A 22,829-nucleotide genomic window follows, 5' to 3' on the forward strand; every position below is an offset into this window, starting at 1 on the left:
CGTTTTCCCCACAGTACTGCATGTTAGTCTCAGAGGGAGGCTGGGGAAGGGACCAAGCGCTGATGGAGGAAAGCCTGGCCCCTTGAGTCTGAAAGGTGAATGGGCAGAGGATGGCTGGACAGCGGAACACCACAGAAGCTGGGCCCTTACATGGTCCAAAGTAAAGTGCTCAGAGACCACACACCTCAGGGGCATAGGCAGAGTCACACAAAGTACACGCATGGCGGGGTACATGTCGTATGTGTGCATGCCCGTCTGGAGTCCAAGGCCATCAGGTGCCGTTCCTCGGCACACATTCACTTTGTTCTATGAGAGAGGGTCTCTCGTCGGCCTGAGACTTACCGACCGGGCTAGGCCGGCCAGCAAGCTCCAGCAACCCACCTATCCACACCTTTCAGTACTGGGATTACAGGGGAGTGCCACCACACCTGGCTTCTCAGGTGGGTTCTGGGAAATGACTTCAGATGCTCAGGCTGGCACAGCAAGTGTTTTGCCAACTGCGCTGTTTCCCCAAAGAGCTGTTTAAATACATCACTACCTGGATCCCATTTTCTCGGACCAGAGTGTTGAGATTTTTTCTTACAGGGCCCCTAAGTAACTCTCAGGTGTAGCTCATTTTGAGGACCCTTGACCTGGACCTACTAAAGAAGTCTGAATAACCAAAATTGCTCAGATCCCTCGAAGTTAATTTGAAACAAACCAGAACAGAGAACAAACCCCAGGTGCTTCTAACCCAGACAGAGTTTGGGGGGGCCAGAGCCTGAGGCCTCCCCTCCTCCATACCCTCCCTGATTTGGGGGATACTAGGATAGTTAAAGGGGCTGGCTTATGCAGTGGGCTCAATTACAAGCCCCATGAAAAACAAGTTATGCCAAAAATCCTAACTGCAGGACCCCAGAAGTGTCCTTACCTGGAAACCAGGCAGTTTCAGATATAATTAGTTAAAACAAGGTTATGGTGGGATAGGAGGGGCCCAGAGCCACCATGGACTGTCATCTGCATAGACAGCCATGCACATTCACAGAATCAGGGAGAACAGCACATAAGGATGGTTCAGTGGTGCCCTGCACAGGGACAGAAGCCGCAAGTAGGAGGAGGGATTTCTCCTCCAGGCACCAGGGGAGCCCATATGGCTCTGCTGACACCACGAACTGGGCATCCAGCCTCCAGAACTGTGAGGCAACATGTCCTCGTTGCCTTCAACAACTTAATCTGTGTTTGCTACTGCAGACACCAACCTCTAAGCCTGCAGCTAGGACTTGTGCTCAAGTGGACCAGGAGCAGTCCTGACTGTCATGGTATAACCCTGCTAACCCAGGACCAGCGCTGGCGATGTACAGTAACCCGAGAAGATGCGCTAGAGGTGATGCTAAGAAAGCACCTCAGGGCCCTCCCAGCACCTCCTTCTCTCCTCAGGCCTGTCTGAATCCTTAAAGAACAGTCACAGTGGTTGGCAAAGTGCTTGCCTTAGATGCACAAGGATCTGAATTTGATTCCCTGGAAGCCATGCTTAAAAAAAACAAAACAAAACAAAGAAAACAAGAAAACAGCACAAGCCGGTAACTCAGCGCTGGGAAGGCCCTGGGACTCACTGGCCAGCTAGCCTAGCCTGCTTAGAGAATTCCAGGCCAGTGAGACTCTGCCTCAAAAAAACAAGGTGGAAGATACGTAAGGAATGACACTCACTGTGTTCTTCTGGTCTTCACATGCACACTCACACATGTACACCTGCATGCACATGCACGCGCACACACACACACACCTTTACACAACTGTCTAATCATCCCAGCTCTGTTCCAGGAAGACAAGGCAACGGTTCTAGACTAGGAACCTGTGCTATCTCCAGGAGCCTCCTCTCTCCCCACCATCCTAAAGGAAGACTGTCGATGAAGCTCCTGCACCCAGAACTAACTGGCTGGGGGCCCAGGAGGAAAGAGCCCCGAGCGCTTAGCGTGGCAATTCCAGTGTTTACAGCCAAGTTGGAAGCAGTTTGCAAGGACATTCAACATATTAACTGTCTAACCAACCCCCTTGCTCTGCAAGAGCCTCTAGCCACGTGTCACACAGTGTGATAAGACACCTGACAAAAGCAATCTAAAGAAGGAAGGACTTATGTTGGCTCACAGTTCGAGGGCACACAGTCCGTCGTGGCAAGGAAGGCAGGGGGGCAGCTGGGCACACTGCCAGAGTCAGGAAGCAGGATGAACACTGGCGCTCAGCTCACTTCGGGATTCCAGCCAGTGGGTGGTGTCACCCTCAGGTAGGGTGCCCTCCCACTTCACCTGATCCAGTCTAGACTCTCCCCCTCAGACAGTGCAGAGCTTCGCCAACTAGGGGCCTCTAGGCGTTGTCAAGCTGCCGGCATTACCCATCCATCGCACATGGTGTCTGCTCAAAAATGGCTTAGCCACGAAGAAGGGTTTGCAGAAGCCCCCTGCAGCTAAGGGAGAGCCCCCATCGGAAATCAATCTGCCCTTAGGGGTCGTCTTGAACATATATCCGAGATACAGGTATGGGAGGAGGGTGTCAGAACAGAGTGTTGAGTTTGTTTGACAAGAGGGAGAAAATGTGTCTGTGAGTATGCAAACAAAGTGAAAAGCCAGCTGCTGGCACATAGGACAAAGGTCAAGGGTCAGGAAGGGGCCAGTCGGCCGTGTAGGGAGGTGCCACTACGCGTGGCCACAGATTCCGCTGATTTTGTCGATGAGTTTTCACTCATGGGTTATCAGGAGCTGCCTGGTATTCAAGGGTAATATCACTCCGAGCCCACCTTCCCAACTGTGTTATTATTGCTCTGGTCCTATAAATGACATCCTTCCCCCCAGAAGCTCAAAGGGGGTGTGAGGAGACAGCACACCCCAAGCTTGGGTGCTGGGCCCTAGAGAAGAAGATAGGAGGGTGTGCACACCCTGGGTGAGGCTGGGCAGGGGGCTGGGCAGCGGCAGTGTTTCCCAGGCCACGGGATGGTGTGAGAGGCAGGCACATCAAACCACGGCCATCCTGATGCAGGTGTGAGTTTGGTGCTCAGCATCTCTCTCAGCCAGGTGACAAGCTACCCTGGCACACCTCAAGTACCCTTAATCATGTCACGTGAACGCTAAAGGATAATGAGGAGCATCTGTGTCACAGCATTAGGCCTGCCTCACACGAGTGCATGATTAAATGGGTCAAGTGTTGCTTACCTCTGCGATTGACAGGGTCCTTAGCGACATAGGCAACATAGTCTGTTGTGTCCTGTGGAAGGGAAAGGAGACGTTTGTATCACACATCACTGCAGGAAGTAAGGCCAGAGGGACGCAGAGCCCAGCATGCTGGGCGTCCGTTCATCCATCACACAGCCGAGAATCAGAGCGGGAAGGAAAGCTCATGGACCAGTGCTTCCCTCACATGGGAGGGAAAAGAAGGAAGGGGAGGAGAGAGGAAGGGGGGAGGGCCAAATACTACACACAAAATTGTCCAAAATGGACATGGTTTGAGGCATGTCCTCAGACTTGGATGTGGCTGAAGATCTCCAGGGATCTGAGTACAGACTGGGCCAAGCCTGAGGAGTCATGACCAGCTAGTACAGACAGCTCTACCCAGCTCCCCAGGTGTGCACGCTGCCAATCTGTGACCACACTCAGAGCAGCCAGGGGTGACGGGCACCTGACTTCCCATTGCTGGCTCTCCTTGAAGACTTTCAGAACCAGTGCTTGGTTCATCTGACGTAGCTGGTTTGGATTTAAGACCTGGCCATGAGGACCCTCTTATAGCTCAATATGAACTGAAGTCAAGAGAGGCAGCTGTCAGAAACATGTATGTGCACCATCCTCAACTTGGAGTTTCTGTGAGAATCCCCTAAAGGCTCAAGACAGGTAGCTGAGCTGTACCCCGGTTTTCTACCTGGAACCCCAAGTTCCAGCTGCTGCGGGATTGGAGGCTATACTGTGAGAACTAATCATTGGGAAAACATTAGGGTAGGTGTTCAAAGACTGGAGAACCACAGTAGGCAAGAGACGAAAACAGTCTAGTTGTCCTTCAACAGATGAGGGTGAAAGAGAAAGCCTGCTGTAGCTGCACCATGGAGTTTTACGAAGAACGAAGTGATCTCATTTCCAGGAAAGCAGGTGGAACTGGGAGTCATTCTACTCATCGAGGTAAGAGTCAGAAAGACTCATACATCAACACTGAAAGATGAACGTCATGAGAGTAGAAGGGGGCTACCAGGAAAAGGAGGGGCTGGGAGGAGAGTAAACCATGTAACTCTGATCAAAGTATGCCGTATGCATACACGGAACTGTCATAATAAAACCCCCTCGTGTGAAACAATAGTGCCTGCTAATTTGAAACATTGTAAATGTTTTTTGTTTTTGTTTTTAAGCCCCACAAGCTTTATTTAGAAGAGTCTCACCCCATGGGGAAAGGAGCTTCGTAGCCTAGCCCACCTTCTGAGGCCCCGGTAGGCGGCACAGGCGGCCCCTGTATACTCACTTCTCAACAAGGAGCCAGGGACCTGGTCATTTTCCAGTGCTGAGCAGTGGGGCTGGGAGGGGACAGTATGTGCACATACTCCAGGTGCCCACGGAGGCCAGAGGTGCTGGGCCCCTGAGCTGTTGTGAGTGCTCGGAACCAAACTTGGGTCCTGTGGAAGAGCTCTTAACCTCTGAGCCATCTCTCAAGATCCAGTTTCTTAATTCTTAAAGTCACGGAGAGACTTGTTGACAAACTTGATGTTTTTAACATTCAGAACGACAAACCAAAAAAGCCTTACGGTGTCTGGGGTAACTTGGTCCTCAGGAGCTGTTAAGTCTGGGGCTGTTGCTTCATCATAGAGCGCTCTCAACCAAGCACAAAGCTCTGGGCTCAGTCCCCAGTGCCTCCCTCCCTCTACCGACCAAACAGCAAATGGAAACGCTGTTCTAGGTCCAGTTGCTCTAACAGACACCCTGCCTTAAAAGCAGCTTAGGGAAGAAAGGATGTATATGGCTCAGACTTTCTGGTTATGGTTCGTTATTTCGAGGACATCAGGGCAGGACTTTATAGCTTCACATTCACAGACAACAGCAGAGAGAGACTCAGTGTATGGGCCCTAGCTGGCTTCCTTCTGCTCAGCGTCCTTTCTCCTCTCTTCTCCTGTTTGGGAGCCCTGCCGAAGGACAGCTGCCACCCACAGTGGTCTGGACCACAGGCCACTTTTCAAATTCAGGTTCTCTTCCCAAGTGACTCTATGTGATAACACAGTTGGTGAGGGTTAAAACGAACTGGCGCACACACAGAGGACAACTTGAAAGGTCAGCCTGTTTTTGTAGTTGTTTTCCAAACCTTATGCTCCAAAGGCTTCAAGCTCATCCCCTGCTCCTTATGCCTTGCAGTGGTTTGTGCTGACATGTACCTGAGGAAGTGCCTTCTCTCCTGATCACACAGATCCTGAAAATACTGCCAGGAGCGTGGAGGGGAGGGGATGGATGTGGGGAAGGAGGAGTGGACACGGTGCCCTCCAAGCCTGCAGGAGAACAGAAGCAGGAGGATTCTTCCAGGTGCAGACAGAAGAGCCCTTTTCCCTGTGGCTCATCTTGAACAGAGCCCATTTTCTGGTCTCTGTAATATTTCCCAGGCCAACTGGGAAATACTGGAGAAAGGGCAGAAGACTGTAAAATGGCCTCTGTTCGTATCTGTGGAGGGGCCTCTCCTGAGTATTTAAAACTGTTGGCAAAAATATGGATTGCAGGTTATGATTCTTCACTTTCCTCCTAGACCCACGGGATGTGAGAGTCTCACAACTGTCCTAAGGAGCCTCGGGAACATCTTAGCCAGCAGAGCAGACCTTTGGGTCCCTGGACTCTGCTCTCCAGCCCCAGGTTTAGCTTTCCACAGTCTTTTAAAACTCACTGAGAGCCTTAGAGCATCTGTCCAACCGTCTTGAGATAGTTCTGGGTATGGTTACAGGGTTGAGATTAAAACTCTCAGCCAGCTTTCCCACACCACAGGAGCTGGGGTTTTTCAAGAAGCAGAGTTGATGCTTTTGCCCTAATTGACCCAAACTTCTGTCACTTTTGCGCCTATGAATGCCACAGTGAAGGTTGTGTTTGAATAGAAGAAATTAGCAGAAAAATTAAATCACCTGGGTACCATGGTAGTGGAGCTACCGACTCTGGCAGGCAGCTCAGAGACACAAAGAAGGCAGGAGGGGGTGCGTTTCATTTCAACAAACTGTCTTTGTGGGACATGAATGTAACTGCGTACGATCAGATGTACAGTCTTCGTTTGTAGCTTCCGACTCTGACGGGGGGTTAGAGTTGAAGGAAAACATCCAAACACAAGGAGTCTATTGCTTAATTTTTATATATAGCCAGGGAACAACATTAGTTCCAGCCAGCACTAGTGGGCATACAAGGAGCTCCTATTTCTCTCGCTCTCTCTTTCTTTCTTTCTTCCTTCCTTCCTTCCTTCCTTCCTTCCTTCCTTCCTTCCTTCCTTCCTTCCTTCCTTTCTTTCTCTCTAGAGCGGGTTGGTTCTTTTCATAGTCTAAGAAACTACACTGTGGCTGTGAAAGGAAAGCCAAGGAAGATATAAGATATAACGTCCTTCTCTCAGATGGACCATGGCCGAGCTAGGACATAGCCATTCTGTGATTGGTCCCGAGCTTTATCTGGCATTGTTTCCTAGTGTATTGGGGTTCAGAAGTGTCCTTGGCACTGCCCAGTTGTACAGTGGGCACACCATATTCCAGAGAAGAGGCTGTGGGGGTCTTGTTCTGTACTTATTCCGTCCCTGATCTCAGTCCCCAAGACCCTCTGAGATGGGCCATTGTGTGGCCTCCTCTCCTGTTTCTTGAGTGTGATGCAGGCTGCTGAGGGGTGGTCAGGCTCAGCAGCCATTCTTCAGCCTTTATCTTGAGATAGGGTCTGCCTTCTGCTGGAACCTGGAGCTCACCAGTTAAGCCAGCTGGGATCCCCCATGTCTGCCCTCCCAGTGCTGGGTTATAGGTGTGCACCTTTTCACACGGGTTCTAGAGATTGAACTCAATTTCTCATGCTTGCACAGGAAGCGCTTTACTGAGCCGTCTCCCTAAACCCTCCTGGTGATCTCTGGACACTGGGAATTAGGATATGCTGTGTGGGGTTTTTTTTGGGGGGGGGTGGTTTTATTTGTTTGTTTGTTTAGGGTTTTTGTTTTGTTTTGTCCTGGACTCACTTTGTAGACCAGGCTAGCCACAAACTCACAGCAATCTGCCTGCCTCTGCCTCCCCAAGTGCTGAGAGGACAGGCGGGCACCACTGTGCCTGGCTGGAGTTAGGGTATGCTACCATCACTACATAGTCCTTTGTGGAGAAGGAAGGATTAATGGTATTTTCAAGTCTCACTTGTTTGCCATTTGTCATTTTTATCTGTTTCCTACTGGGTGGACTGAGAAGAAAGGCAAAAATGTACAGTTAGCAAGACAATAAGGAGCCCAGAATCGTTTTGTCTCAAGAGACAAAACTCCATAGCCCGGTCTAGTTGGAAACTCAAAATACTCCTACCTCAACTCCTGCATGCTGGGATTATGTGCATCTCCTCACACCTGAACCAGGACAGTTTTGGGGTGAGGGGGAAAAATCTCAGAAAATATAAGATGTTAGAGATCATTTCAGATGTTACTGAACGTTTTCAGCCTTTTGTTTATTAAGAGAGATCTCTTACATATTATGTGTGTGCAGACCAGGCTAGCCACAGGCTGGACGCTCACAGATCCTCTGCCTCCTGAATACTGGGATGATAGGTATGCCTCACCACACAGCTAGTCCCTTCTTCTTCTTCTTTTGTTTCAGATAAGAATAATACAATCTTTGGAAGGGTTTATAGTCTTGAGCATATCCTGGAAAAATGAAACATTTTTAACAAAAGACAAAAGACGATGTATTTGGTTTCCCAAGGTCTCACTATGTGCACCTCTGCTCCTTCTATCACTAAGCATGATTTCAGAGAATTTCCAGAAGGGGGAGCTAGCTATGCAAATGAGAACTGGGTGGCCACCAACATTTAAGATTCTGTGGTGGCGCCTTTGCACTGCCACCAGTCAGCCACGGAAACTACTTTGAGCTAGAGGTGAGGGGATGACGCTGAAGCTCTTGGCCTGGGTGTGGGCGTCAGACTCAGGCAGGTGGGGTATGGGTTACACGGACACGAGGACATTGCTGGGGTCTAAATGGTTCCTCAAAAACTGCTCCAGTGAGGAAGGTGTGATCCCAGCTGGTGAACCCCATCACTGGTAAGTGATTGGATCACGAGAGCTGGAATCTAAACCATGGGTTACCCCCCAGGTGAATTGACGGTGTGTTGGATAACTCTAACGTCAACCTTGACACTGCCTGGAACCACCTCAGCAGACAGTCTCAACTAAGAAACCATCTAGACCAGGCTGGCCTGTGGGAATGTCTGTGGGGGATAGTCTTGATTGCTAATTGGTATAGGCAGAGCCAGAAATTTCACTTTGACTTCCAAAGTGTGCAAACAGCATTTCTTTGGTTGTGCCATTCCCGTGTATGAATAGAGAGGGCTTTTAATTTTTTGTTCTTAACTGCTGAAAACTTTACCCAGAACAGTAAAAATTAATATGAGAACATTAGGAAAGAGCCTTTCTTCTGCTGGAAAGAGCCAGGCCCATTCCCTTCTTCCTCCCTCAGGTTTTTGCTCCCTTTTGTATTACCCACCTGTCTTTGAGGTAGTTTTGGAAATGTAGTAGGGAAACAACCAAGGAAGGCAAGCATGGCAAGACTGATCAGACACACGGGGCTATTGCTACCTCTCAAGGAAGCCATGCTGCCAGCCCTCCTGACACCTCATTGCTGGAAAGTAATGGCAGGACCAGGTCATAGGTTACCACACCCATACACCAAATAACAACTGAAATAATAGTCAAGCAATAGCTTAATATAGAGTGATTGCTTAGCACTGGCAAGGCTCTCAGCTCAGTCTGTAATACAGAAAAATGAAATGGAAGGGGAAGGAGAGAGGAGAGGAGAGGAGAGGAGAGGAGAGAGGAGAGGAGGGGGGGGGAGGAGAGGAGAGGGGAGGAGAGGGAGAGGGAGAGGAGAGGGGAGGGGAGGGGAGAAGAGGAGAGTGGGAAGGCAAAGGAGTTCTGAATCCATGAGGGATAAACATCTGGAATCAAAGCTTCAGGGGTCATGATTACTTTACTTTCCAAGCACAGGCGCTTTATCAGATTGGAATTCCACCCAGTCTGAAATGTAACTGATGCTAAAACAGCTGGACTGTTATTAGAAACATAAATTGGGGTTTCATTAAAATCAGCACAAAACACTTTTGTGTCATGCCTTCAAGGGGCACATCTTTGAAGCAGAGGTTTCTTCTCAGAAATCCCCAGCAAGAGCAAGAGAAATGAGCCAAGGTCACTCACCGGGTCTCCCCCTGAGGCAAAGGAGATGGACTGCATGTGATGGTTCGCTATGATCTGCCAGGCGGAGACAAGAAACGAGAGGGACCGTTAGTGCCTTCCCACGTTCCCCAGCGCCTGCTGCGCTGGCAGACAACACAAATGCCAGGATTTCCTGAAAAGTCCCCCGAAGGGAACGACACCTGTAAACCACGGATTCAGGAGCGCGCCTGCCTCCCGGTGCGCGCCCTGGTGGCGGCCATCTCTCTGATGGACTAGAAGGCCTTATTAAGCCTCCCGGCTGCTGAGGAGTGAGAATTGTGGTGAGCCCGTTTTACAGGCACAGAGCATGAGGCCAGAGGGACCAAGTGGTTTGTTCAAAGTGAGAAGTGTAGTAGTTCCAGGTCTGTGAAATCAAGGCTCCAATCTGAGGTCAGGGTCTCAACAAGAAAACTTGAGCCCCCTGGGGAGAGGGATCAGTTGGTAAAATGCTCGCCGTACAAGCAGGCAGACCTGGGTTCAATCCCCCAGACCCCCGTGAAAAATAACTGGGTGTGGTGACCACAATCCCCGTACTGAAGAGGAAGAAACGAGTGGCTCCCTGGGGCTAGCTGGACAGGCAACCCCAGCTGAATGAGCCCATTTCAGACCAGCAGGAGACCCTGAACCGACTGGCAGACACTGCCTGATGGAGGTCAGCAGAGGATGACATGTGGCCTCCACACATCTTCACACGTATGTGCATATACACCCATACACATACATGCATATACCACACACATGTGCACACACACACACACACACACACACACACACATACACACACAGAGGAACGATATCGTACCAAAACGTTACAAATTGTAATTTCTGCTTCCCCCCAAAATGAGAGCCAGGACATCCTGTCTCACTCCCTCCCGTTCAAATCGGATGTGTGTGAATCAGAAGGCCAGCCCCGAAGAATTAAGTCCCTCTAATAATTCACCGGCTCTTCCGCATTCATCTTAAAGTGGAAAATTTCCGTCAGGTTTCTAAGCTGTGGCATCTGTGGAATTCAGCAGACACAGAGCGAATTAGAAGCTGCCCTAAATTCTCAAAGCTATGTACGTCCTCCATGCTATTTTTATCTTTTTAAAGACAATAGGATGACACTGAAGGAAAGTTCCTGTGTGGAGAGGAGCTCCCAGTCCCATCTCAGTGCAGCCAGGTTTATTTCTGAGCAGTGGTCTCCGCCCTTATCCCCAGCAGAAAATACTATTATGAGAGAAAATTTAAACTGTTTTAAAATGCTGACTTTGCTTGTTGACATTTGCAAAACCTCCATCTAGAGAAACCTGAGGGTTTAAGGGAGTACAAAACGGTGAGACTGCTGGGCAGCCTGTGCCCAAGCCCCAGGCAACTAAACTAATGAGCTGTCCTAGAATCCTGCTACTGATGGGCAAGCAGCTCCAGAAAGAAGGCTAAGGCAACGGAATCCCCAACAGTAGACTAGGACTTCGGTCTTGTCTTTTCTTGGGGTGGGGTTGAAACAGGGCTTCTTTTAGCCCAGGCCGACCTGGAATTCATGTCGCTGAGGGTGGCCTTGAACTTATGATCCTCTCGACTTTACCTCCTTACTAACTGGCTTACAAGTGTGCCCTGCCATGCCCAGCAGTTTCTAATGCTGCATAATCAATTTTTGTGTGTTTAACCTTCTCTTTATTTAATTTTTCTCATAAGCCATCTCAAGGGCTGAGGGGATGGCTCAGTTGATAAACTGCTTGTCACACAGGAATGAGGACCTATTTGATCCCCCAGAAAACTGGAAAACCTGAGACTGGAGCCTATAATCCCAGCGCTAGGGAGGCAGAGAAGAGAGATTTCCTGGGGCCTGCTGGCCGGCCAGTCTGGGCAAATGTGTGAACTTCAGACCAACAAGAGACCCTACTTCAAAAATCAAGGTGACAGTGTCTAACGATCTTCAGCTGAGGTTGTCATCTGGTTTACACTCGCACAGAAACACACATACACACTCACACACACACAAACACAGAATACTGCAGACACACACACACCATACACAGTACACACAGATGCACACACAGACACACACACCATACACACACACACACACACACAGACATATACAACATGCACATCATACCACATACACAAACAGCACACACAACACACACACCACACCATGCCACATACACAAACAGCATACACATTTCACAACACACACCATACACACACACACACAAACACACACATATTATATATATATATACCACCCACCACACACCACAAACTCACATGTCCCACACTAGCCAGGACCTGTGATCACTGTCATGATGGCCTCTCGCCCCTCCAAGCTCCCAAGAGAGAGACACGGGGGTAAGAAACCTGAGCCCAGTGTTCTGTTCAGTGTGGCACATGTTTCTCCTCTAAGGGATTCAGCTCCCTCTGCTTGGACCTCAGTGCTGCAGAGTGTGTGCTGTGTGTCTGCTCCCTGGGTGGAAGGAGCAGAGACCTCTGCTTCCTGCATTTGCTACAGTGGGGACCTAAACTCAGGACACAGGAAAGGCCCAGCCTATGCTCTGCCTATGCTGGGACTCCTTTATTACCCTGGCTGGTGGCCCCTGGGTGCTGGGAAAACTGCACTGAGACCCAGCTAACATATGGCATGGGAGTGAGAATTAAACACCCAACTAGACTGTCTGTACCATCCCAAGGCCGAACAGGGCCCTGGACCAGCTGTGCTGGCATTATCTTGACTGGGCCTTCTCTTTCACTCAGTGGAGAATGAGTGAGGAGGGTAGAGAGTTAGAGCCTAAAGGCCCCTGGAAATGGATGGTCTGTGTGCCACAGAGGTCAGACTCCAGTTGGCATGGTTATCTAGAGTCTAGTAGGTCAGCTCCATGGACAGCTGTGGCTCAGCTTAAGACAGCCACAGGCCGGGCAAAGACAGGCTGACCATGCATCCCAGCTCCACAGCCTCAAGGGATGGTTAGTCCAACCCTTAGAAAATTACTAGAAAGAGATTATCAGTGGGTCCCTGGGAGACAAAAAGGTAGAATGAGAAGCTGCAGTCAATTATGTCTCAACAAAACCCTGATTTAGTTCTCATTCTACATTCGATCTAATTTGTCTCTACATCTTGGGGATAGATGGTAGGTAGGTAGATGATAGACAGACAGACGGATGGACGGACGGACGGACAGACAGACAGACAGATAGACAGACAGACAGACAGGCCTAAAACAGTCATCACATAGAAATGCAGCCATCCAACCGGAATTTGCTTTTCTAAGTGTGGCTGCGCTTCCCGGGTCTCCATGCTGCCTACACTGTAGGGATGCCACAGCTCATTAACCCCGAGACAGGAGGGACTCTACGTGGCTCCAAAAAGGAAGAAAACTCCTGCCTATTAAACCACAGCACACAATCCACCGCAAGCAGGAGAAGATTACAATGTGACCCATAAAACCAATAAAGCATGGCTACAAAAGAAGGGCAGACAGCAAGACATTTGCACAGAAACCACCATTCTGTATGTTACAAACACACCAACAAAAGAGAAATAACTTAGAGCAGAATTCCAGAGAACTACTCATCCGTCTGTGGGTGCACTGTCAAAACGGCCAAGGTTCAAGGCCTGGCCAAGCAGCTTCTGTGTGGGTTCAGTAAACTCTGAGCCAGAAGCCCCTGGGATGTCCACCTGGGGCCCACGGAGCCTGGACCCACACACCTGTTTGGAGTCGGGCGTGCGCAGATTCAGACTGGCGGTGGAGATGGTCAGGGAGATGCTCATCCCTGCGAACTGGAGGTTGCTCTTCCCCAGGATGCTGGACAGCATCTTACTTGGAGGCTGTGAAATCCAAGGGTGATACTTTAGCTTTTGACCTAAACTCTCTCTGTGCCTTGAAAGGGCAGAGGCAGAGATGTCAGTATACCAACCCCACCCCCACCAGACCCTCACTGCCTGCTCCTGCCTATGGGGGCACCAGAGACAGGCAAATGTAAAATGGAGAAGCTGGGAAAACAGGAGCCCATACCAACACGCACATTCAGGAAAATGAGCCAGGGAATTATAAACTGCCTAACAGGTAAGTTCTGGGGAAATAGCTGCCTTTGCCATATGCTGGTGTCTCTTTGGGTCCCCTAGGTATAAACCTGCAGAAACCACACAGGCAGGACATCACAGCTTTGCAGACACCAGAATCTGGTCTCGGCTCACCAAAGCTCAGAGTGCCTCTTAGGGAAGCTGAAAGCAACAGAGCTCCGAGGCTTAAGAGCAACCTCAGAGGGTCACCAGGCTCTCTCCTGAAAGGAGTCCTCCCCAGAAGTGGCTCTCTGTTAAGGGCTCACCTGGACAGCCCTGTTAGAATCTGAGCCAGAGCCAGGGCAGAGAGCCAGGGTGGCTGTGATCAGCGCCTACACCACATGTCAGCAAAGTCCTTACAGGGGATCTCAAAGCACTTCAGTGTCTAGCCAGGCACCTTCTCCTGGATTTCTGGGTATATACTGAAGCCCCCTCCTGTGTCCTCTGGGACCAAAGCACCCTTTCCATTTGGTCACAATGCACTGCTCACGATGCCAAACAGCTCCTAATCGGACTTGCAGTTCTCTAACCCACTAGGAGAGAAAACGCAGCAGCAGAGGCTGTCTATAAACTGGAGCCGGGACACAGAAGGTCACAGCCCTTTGCTGAAGCTCAGACCATGGGCAGTTTCTGTGACGCAGATAAGAGGCCAAATCCAGACCTGCCGGCCTCGTGTACCAACCACTCGGTGGGAAGTAGCCTAGTTAACGAACCAATCAGAGTGGATTTGCAGCTCAGGGTGTCTGCCCAGCCAGTGACCTGTCTAAAAAGACCTTTAGTGGAAAGCTTCTGTTTCAAAAGAAGAAATCCTGCTGAACTTACCTCCTGTGTTTGCCCTGGTTTGGCATACCCAAACTTTGGCTCTTTGCTCCCAGATAGATGCTATTTCCTTTAGTATCCCTGACAATTTTTATTTTCTTCTACTTTTTTTTTAACTTAATGCTTCAAAAGGAGCCCTTTAGAGAACGTATCTCCCCCATGTGAGAGTCCAGTGCATCTGGGGCACAGCCTGGAGAGGCACCATTAGTTCCCTCTCTTCCCACCAAGAGGAGCACACGGGAACCGTGAGACCCGTTAGGACCATGGCTCTCAGAGACAGTGCTCCCTGCTGTTCAGGGGACGCCTTGCTTCCTGTACTCAGGATTCCAGAGCTTTGCTTGGTTCCCAGGACCCCCAGGGGACTGTCCATCATATAACCTGAGCCGCTAAGTTCTGGGCTCCAGCCCTGTTGCCATATAGGTTCACGAGTATCCTCAGTTCTGAAGACAGGAGTGACTTGGAGTCAAAACCATGTGGGATGTGAAAGCCCAGACTGGGGCAGGTATAAGGCTCTGTGTGGGATGCTTTCCTACCGATCCCTCCTACATGCATGACAGTCAAGACTGTGGGTGCTGAATTAGTTATTTCTCAGATACCTAAGGAGAGATGGACAGGTTAATTCAATGTTTCCTTCTTTTCTTATTGTGACATATATCTTGTGTGTGTGTGCAGATGTGTGCACGCATGTGGAGACCCATGGTTGTCAGTGTCCTCCTCTACAACTCTCACCTTATATTTGGAGACAGAGTCTCTCACAGAACCCGGAATGTACCAATTCTGCAGCCCTGACCAGCCAGCTAGCCCCCAGGATCAGCCTGGCTCTGTTTCCCCAACATTGCTGCTGCAGCCATGTGCTGTCATGCCAGGCTTTTTACATGGATGCTGGGGTCTTCATGTTTATGCAACAAGCACCCACTAGCTGAGCCATCTCCCCAGCCCCCACATACTTTCCCCTCCTTGTCCAGCCATATACAGAATGGAAAGTTCTAGAAGTGTAGTTGAACATGCAGGTTCTGGAGCCAGTGGTCTGGCTTGACCATGGCCCCAGCTCCTGTTCATGTTGTGGCTTCTCAGCCCAGACCCTCAATTTTTGTCATCTGTAACACAGGGCATTCTAATGACACAGCTGAACCAGCTCAGGAAAGCCAATGCTAGGTCCTTAGAAATGTTATGAGCTGACCACTAAGCACAGCTATTACTGAAAGTTAATTTACACAAACTCACAACTACATAGATGGCACCTAGAGATGGGAAATACTTGCTACCTGGCCCCATGCTACTGCACCTGTACTTCAGGCCCCATCTGCCGTGCCTGGGGGAAATGCAATACAGTGATGCGCTGCTGTGTGACACTCCCTGACTCCAGGGACTTTGCATTGAAAGCTTGAGTCAGCCATGTGGAAGTATTTACACCATATTAATTGGCACCATTACAAATTCAATGTCCTACTTTCTTCTCCCAACTCTAGGATCCAGTTGTTAAGTATTTGCTAGCACACACCACTGGGGTAGCTGCCAGGTGAGCCATTAGGGGTAAGGGAATTCATGTATGTAATGGGCTGAAATGGCTGCTTAGCCAGTTGTTAATTGTTATCACTGTCTCCACAGTTTAAGCCACAGTGAGCATCTACAACATCTTCTTGAGGGAGATGGGGCAGCCAAGGCCTTAGACTGGTGCTTTACCTTAGGAAACAAGCAGATCCAGGTGGGACAGTTATGTGGGTGAAGACGGAGCATAGCCCTGAGAGGACATGAAGAAGGACACAGACACACCGTGGGGGCAACAGTACCTTTCTCTTCTTGAAGGCTCCTTTGGCACCTGGCACAGCTTCACAGGCACGGCTGATGGCTTCCCTGGGGGAGGGAAAGAGTCGTGTTATTACATGCCAGTCAGGGTTATGTAACTCAGAGAGTCTGCACTCAGAGGTCCAGGGGAAATAACAGCCTGCTTATTTTAGCATGGAAAATTGGCCCTCCAAGCGCCTCTTCTCCATCAAGCAGAATTAAGCTGAGCACAGACAGGTCATCGTAAAACTTTTGCCATATTCTAGCTCTCTCTTCATGTCGTGGTACAAAGATCAACACCACACTTCTTTTTTCTTTTTCTTTTTCTTTTTTTTTTTTTTTTTTGGCTTAACTAAGATTTCATTTGTAGAATCAGCACCTGAAGCCCACCCTCCCCAGTGAGTTCTTCCATTATGCCAATCATGTCTTTAGCAATGTCTTGTCAGGGTCAGAGCACCAGGACCAGACCCCAAACCAGCCAGCACAGCTCACTGGGCTCCTTCTGAAGTGGGTTTGAATGCCACTGGAGGAAACATGATTCCCATTTTAAACACAGCCAGCAAGCTGGGGCTGTAGCCAAGCTGGTACAGTGCTTTCCCAATGCTTCTGAAGCCCTGGATTCTATCCCAAGCACCTCACAAACCTAGCTTTGCTAGTACATACCAATAATCCTAGCACTCTGGAGAGAGGGACAGGAGAATCCAAGGTTCAAAGTAATCCTCACCTATAATGGTGAGTCTGAGACCACCCTGAGGTACATAAGACCCTATCTCAAAAAAAATACAGACAGACAGACCCAGGCTTCTCACTCAGCTGATGGTTTTCCAATGTGACGGTGGTGTGACAGTGATTCATATTCAGTAGAAACCGGGCCTTGAATTTTCAACTCTAATCTTGAGTTTCATGTTCTAAAATACTTTGTTTCTTGTTAAGTATGCGTTCACTGTACATACCATGATAGGTTAATGGCTACCACACTGATGTGCACTGATCAAGTCCAGCTTTCCTTGCTCCATCTTCCATCAACACATAGCCTACACACACACACACACACACACACACACACACACACACACACACACACCCCTTCCTTGACCTTTTGTAACATATTCCACACTCAAGTCTGCTGTTTTCAGCTTCTCCATGTGAGAGAGACAGCCCACAGTGCTTGTCTTCCCGTGTCAGGTTCACTTTGTTTAACGTGATTTCCTGTGATCCTTTCCATAGGACCTTCTCTGAGCGCTGGGCATGAACAGCAGCCCTCAGCCTCAAAGTCTGTGCCATGATCACCAGCAGAAACCACCAACGCTCAAGTCCTGCTAAGCCATCATGTTCTAGCATATTCTCTAGGTTCAGTACAATCCCATGATAATTTTCACTTGTAGTGGGCTTCAAAGTTGAGGAGTGGCCATGTTACAAAACCCAGAGGCTTTAAGAGTGTGTAGGGGTGAGACTGTGTGCCTCAAGAACTGTATTGGCTGAGCACTGTTCTGAGTCAAGGGATGAGTTCCACACTACTGGGGACCCTCAGAGAGTCCAGCAGGGCAGGGGTCTAACACATGGGTCTTATTCAGTGGGAATAAAGAAGGGTCCAGACAAAGAGGCTGTGGAGGTCCAAATGCAGGTGTGGCAGGCTGTGATGGTGGCTCCAATGACCTTGAAGGCACCCACAGCTCAACGCTATGACTCATTGGAAGTGAAAAACGGCTGAAGGCGGTGTCAGGAACGCTAAGAGAGCCGGGCAAACTTCTCAACCCCCACACAGAGAGGGAGAAAATATTGCAAGAACACAGGGGAAAAAAATAAACAAACAGGGACAAGAGATGGGCTGGATGAACAAGAAAACAATGGCTCCTTAGAGACAGCCAGCCAGTCTCCCAGGTGGAACACTCCTCACAGTGTCTACATCTAGCCGAGAAACAACCACCACCACAATTCGAGGGCTTCAGGAAGACGCCCTCGTTAAATTAGGGCAGGGGCTGCAGAGGCGAGCTCCATGTCCGCTGTTCAGCGCGCTGAGGAGAGAGGGGAGGAAAATGGGTTCTTGACAGTTGAGGCGCCAGGAAGCCAGCACAGTGTGAGTCATCGTGACCCGGAAAACTGAAGGCAGAGCAGATGTTGGGGATGACAGCGCTGCTCTGTTCCTATTTGTTGTGTAAGAGCCATCTAGCTGCACTTCTAGCAAAACGAGCAGATAGGCACCATTTCAAATCTGCTCAAAGTGAGCACACGGGTTCATGCGTGTGTGTGCGCGTGTGCGTACATGTGCGCCCGAGCACCCGCATGTGTATGAATGTGCGCACCCCTGTGTACCGGCACCTCCATCGCTCTCCACCTTACTCCTTGATTCAGTCTCTCACTGGAGTGAGGCAGCCAGTAAGACCTAGCAATTCTTCTGTCCCCATGATACCCCACCACACACACACACACACACACACACACACACACACACACAGCGAAGGGGTTATAAGCATGCACAACCAAGCCTAGTTATTGTTTAGCAAGTGCTGAGGACTTGAACTCAGGTCCTCATGTTTGCAGAGCAAACGTCTTACCTGCTGAGTCATTTCCCCAGCCCTCTGCTGTCTTTTTAGGGACGAGTGAAGTCTCAGTGTTTGTTTTACCTGTTTAATATCTTAGGGTGTGTTTTACTTTTAATCATGTGTGTATATGTATGATGAGTGCACACGTGAGTGCAGGTGTCCTCAGAGGCCAAAAGAGGACAATCAAATCCCCAAGAGCCGCAGCTATGGTGGTTGTGAGCCGCCCAGCGTGAGTCCTGGGAACCAGACTGTCCTCTGCCAGAGCAGCAGGCGCTCTTACCCACTGAGCCACCTCTCCAGTGTCGCCCCTTCTTCATTTTGCATGTTTGTACCTCTGTGTGTGGAGGCCAGGTTAAAGCTCTGGTGCTGCTCCTGAAGACACCGCCTGCCTTGTGTTTTGAGGCAGGGTCTCCCACTGGCCTGGAGCTTACTAGTTCTGCAGGCTGACCTGGTTGATGAACCCCAGATACCCTCCTGTCTCAGCCTCCCCAACACCTCAGTTACAAACATGTGCCACCAGGCCCGACTGTTTTTTATGTAGCAAGTGTTAATTCCATGTGAACATATGTTTATATTAGTGTACGCATGTGTACCACATTCGTGTAGGTACTCACAGAGGCCAGAAAGGAGTCACCTGAAACCTGCGCTGTATTTATTAAGCCAAGAGGTGTATTTAGCACAACAAAGTAGCTAACTCTCTGAAGGTCTCAACATACTCACAAAGATGCCAAGTATGGGATGCATCCCCAGGACTCCTGAGCTCACACGCTCTGGGTGAGCCCCCGGGACTCCTGTGAGCTTTCAGAATCCCCCCTGAAGTCTTCCAACCAACACGCTTGTCAGAAGAAAAAAAAAAGTGCCGCCTTCGAATGGCTGCAGAATCTGTTTCTAATTCTCACGTGATCACCCGTGTGCACACACCCTCGCCTCAGCCTGAGATGGTGTCTATTTCTGCTTGAAAGAGAAATGGCACACCATTAAAAAACAGCAATATTTAGATGTCTGAAATTAGTTACTTTAACTCCAAGGTCTAATTTTAAATGTAGCTATTCTCAATTTCCTTCCTGGCTGCTTTGGTGAGCAGCGCCTTCCCGATTTGTTCATTTAGCGATAATTTAGTTCTGTGTAATTCCATTTAATCCCCTTTTGGAACCCAGGTACCAATCTTGCTGTTTTTTTTTTTTTTTAATAGAGATTGCTTCTTAGCATTCTACTAAGCACAGCCCCATTTTGAGAAGCTAAACCCTGACCCCGGTGCCCCACTCATACGAAAATGGAACATTTGGCACACTCAGCGGCCATCTGAAAGCCACCAGACACAGCCTTGCCAAAGCGCTAACCTTCAGGTTTATGACTGCACCAGCCGCCCATCAACAGGACAGACGTCTCTCACAGCCGAGTCTCATTCCTGCCAGCACAGAACTTTAGAACTGGACTTTGCACAAATGTTCACAGGCATGTGTGTGCGCTTGGATGGGTACACCCTTACACAGAAACTTTTCAGACTGAAACAATCAAAACATAACAGTAGAACAGTCCAGTGATTTCTGCTCTCTTTCATTTATATTTAAGTAGGAGAAAGAGCAAAAAATGAAATAAAAATACATAAAACAGTAAGTTAAGTTCATACACATGCTGAGTGATGGACAGCTATTCGGGGAGAAAACAGTTTGTAGTTCATGCCTTGAGTGTAAATCAGTTCTTGGTTAATCACAAATAGAAGCTGTTGTGATTTTTTTTTTAATGAAAATATTAAAGAAACTCAGGAAGAATTGTTTTCTAATGATCTTTGGGCGGAAGGTTGATACGGGGAGTAATATGTCGTAAAAGGAGATGCTACTGCAAAAAATGGCATCGAAATAAAAATTTAGGCAAGTCAAGAGACAATCATCTCAAAATAAGCCAAAAGGAAAAAAAATAATAAATCAAAAGCCCAAAGGACAAAGCTAAGATGAGGGACAGAGGGGTTTCCTGCAAGGAATGACAGTGTTTGTGAAAACATGGAGGCTTCTCCACGTGGTGGTCTTTTTGGTTTACGTGTGCCAGGTCAGAGAGTCCCAGCAAGTAGGACCAGGAGGCAGGTGCCATCGCTGTGAACGATGTGGGTGGCCACAGGGGGAACCTAAACTCGGGCAGCAGTGGACACATCTGCATAAGGGGTGAGAAGGAAGAGCCACCAGAGAAGGGGTTTGTGACCCTCCCATCAAAGGGAGAAGAAAGGGCAGGCCGTCCTGGCAGAGCAGAAGAGAGGAGACGCTTGGCAGCCGTGGGACAGGAAATGGAAGTCCCCTGACAGGTGGGCAGCCAGGATCCTAATGAAAATGTCCTGAAAATATTTTCAGCTAATTCTGTGCCAAAACAAGACAGAATCATAAAATAAAATTTAAAAAAAAAAAAAAAAAAAGAGCGGGACAACACTAGGCCTTGTAAGTGGACATAGGACAGAGACCGGGGGAGAAGTCAAGGTGAGACTGTTGAGACCAGTGGCGGAGGGCGGGATCCCTGGGGTCAAGGAGGAAAGTGTGGGCTGGGGGTGGTGGGACACCATGAAGTTCACTGGCAGCCTGTGTGGAAAGCAGCCTGGAGGAGGCTGAGTGCCCAGGGAGGTTCTGTCCAGGGTGCTGACAATGTCCCCGAGCACTCAATGCTGACCCTTATCAGACAACTGAACTCCCTTCCACACACCCGACTAACCACAGCCTTCTCCTCTGTGTTCACGTTTCTATGAACGTGAACTATCTACGGCAGCTAGATGACACTGGAGGCCACCACTAGGCAGGGTGAGTGAGACTCTCGCACTGTCCTCTGCCTTCTTGCCCTGTCCCACAGCAATTCTATGAGTGGCACTTGCTTTTTACTTCTGTACAGAAACACAATATAGACAGCAGTCAGAGTTAAGGGCTGAGCCAGGCACAAGGCGCAGAATCTACATAGTCCTAGTTTTCTTTCTGTTGCTGGGTTACAGTTCTCTGACAAAAGCGACTTATGGGAGAAAAGGTTTACTTTAGCTCACACCTCCAGGTGACAGCCCATCCTAACAGAGAAGTGAAGACGGCAGGAAGGTAACGCAGCTGTTCACATCACACCCTCAGTCAGGACAGAGAGAAATAAAGGCATGTAAGCTTACTATGCAGCTCACATTTCCCACTCTTACACAGCGGAGGACCCAAATCCAGGGAATGAGGCCACCCACAGTGGGCGGGGTCTTCCCACATCAGTTAACATAGTCAAGACAACAGCCGCAGACCAGGCTGATTCAGACAATCCTCCACTGAGACAGTCTTCCCAGGTGATCCCAGATGGTGTTGCGTTGACAGTTAAAACCAACCATCATATATATGGAAGGAAACGGGGATGAGTTATAAACTATACAGTTCTGGCATCTGATTCTTGATGTGCATGTATTCCTATCAATTATAATCTGGTGAGTTACAGAGTATGATCCCCAAAGACACAGTCTCAAGAAAACAATCATTGGAAAACAGTAGTAGATCCATACTCAGGCATAAGTTCTGAAGGTGACTGTATTTGATATCAAATTCTTGGAAAGCCACAGCTTAAGGGCAGAGGAGCTTATTCTGGTTCATAGTTTGAGAGGGTACAGTCCCTGTAGGGACGTGCTTGAGACTGGTTGTTCACATATCCACAGCCAAGAAGCAGAGAGCAGATGGAACTAGAGTCTGGTTCTGTCAAGGCATCCCAGGGTAACCTGCCTCCCCCCACCAGGCTCCAGGATCTAAAGGGTCTGCATCTTTCTAAGGCAGAACCACCAATGGGATGAGACCCAGGGTTCAAAAGCACAAGCTTGGGGGGGGCATTATATGTTCAAAACAAAACAACACTGGAGGCACTGTTGAGAGGTTTTGAGGCTATCCTGACGCCCCTGTCTCACCCCTGGCTCCACTGTAAACATACACTTTTCCAGGCACAGAAACACATGTGGGAACACCAGACACCCCGGCCTGAGCTGTACAAACTCTCAGCAAATCAAGGACAGAACCAGAACTGGATCGCGGTTTCCTCAGGCTGGAGAGATGACTCAGCAGGTAAGTGAGAGTACTGATCTTGCAGAATATCTGGGTTTGGTTTCCAGTACCCACATCAACCATTTGTGGCTCACAACCATCTGTAACTCCAGCTTCAGGGAATCCAGTGCCTCTGGCCTCCACAGGCACGCTCATGCGCATATACATACCTGCACACACACACACACACACACACACACACACACACACACACACACACAC

General features: G+C 49.2%; 1 protein-coding gene across 1 annotated transcript in view; it reads right to left on the reverse strand.

Annotated features, from left to right (window-relative positions):
* Nucleotides 1–22,829, reverse strand: part of Shc3 (SHC adaptor protein 3) — a 131,696-nt gene that overhangs the window by 35,708 nt on the left and 73,159 nt on the right. The window contains exons 3-6 of the mRNA XM_055595140.1: nucleotides 16,045–16,108; nucleotides 13,082–13,201; nucleotides 9,379–9,432; nucleotides 3,183–3,234 (exon numbers count right to left, since the gene is read on the reverse strand). Of these exons, the coding sequence (XP_055451115.1) occupies nucleotides 3,183–3,234; nucleotides 9,379–9,432; nucleotides 13,082–13,201; nucleotides 16,045–16,108 (290 nt within the window). The remainder of the gene's footprint in view (nucleotides 1–3,182; nucleotides 3,235–9,378; nucleotides 9,433–13,081; nucleotides 13,202–16,044; nucleotides 16,109–22,829) is intronic.

This window comes from Psammomys obesus, unplaced genomic scaffold (genome assembly GCF_907164565.1).
Source record: "Psammomys obesus unplaced genomic scaffold, mPsaObe1.curated_primary_1811, whole genome shotgun sequence".
In the NCBI taxonomy this organism is placed as follows: Eukaryota; Metazoa; Chordata; class Mammalia; order Rodentia; family Muridae; genus Psammomys; species Psammomys obesus.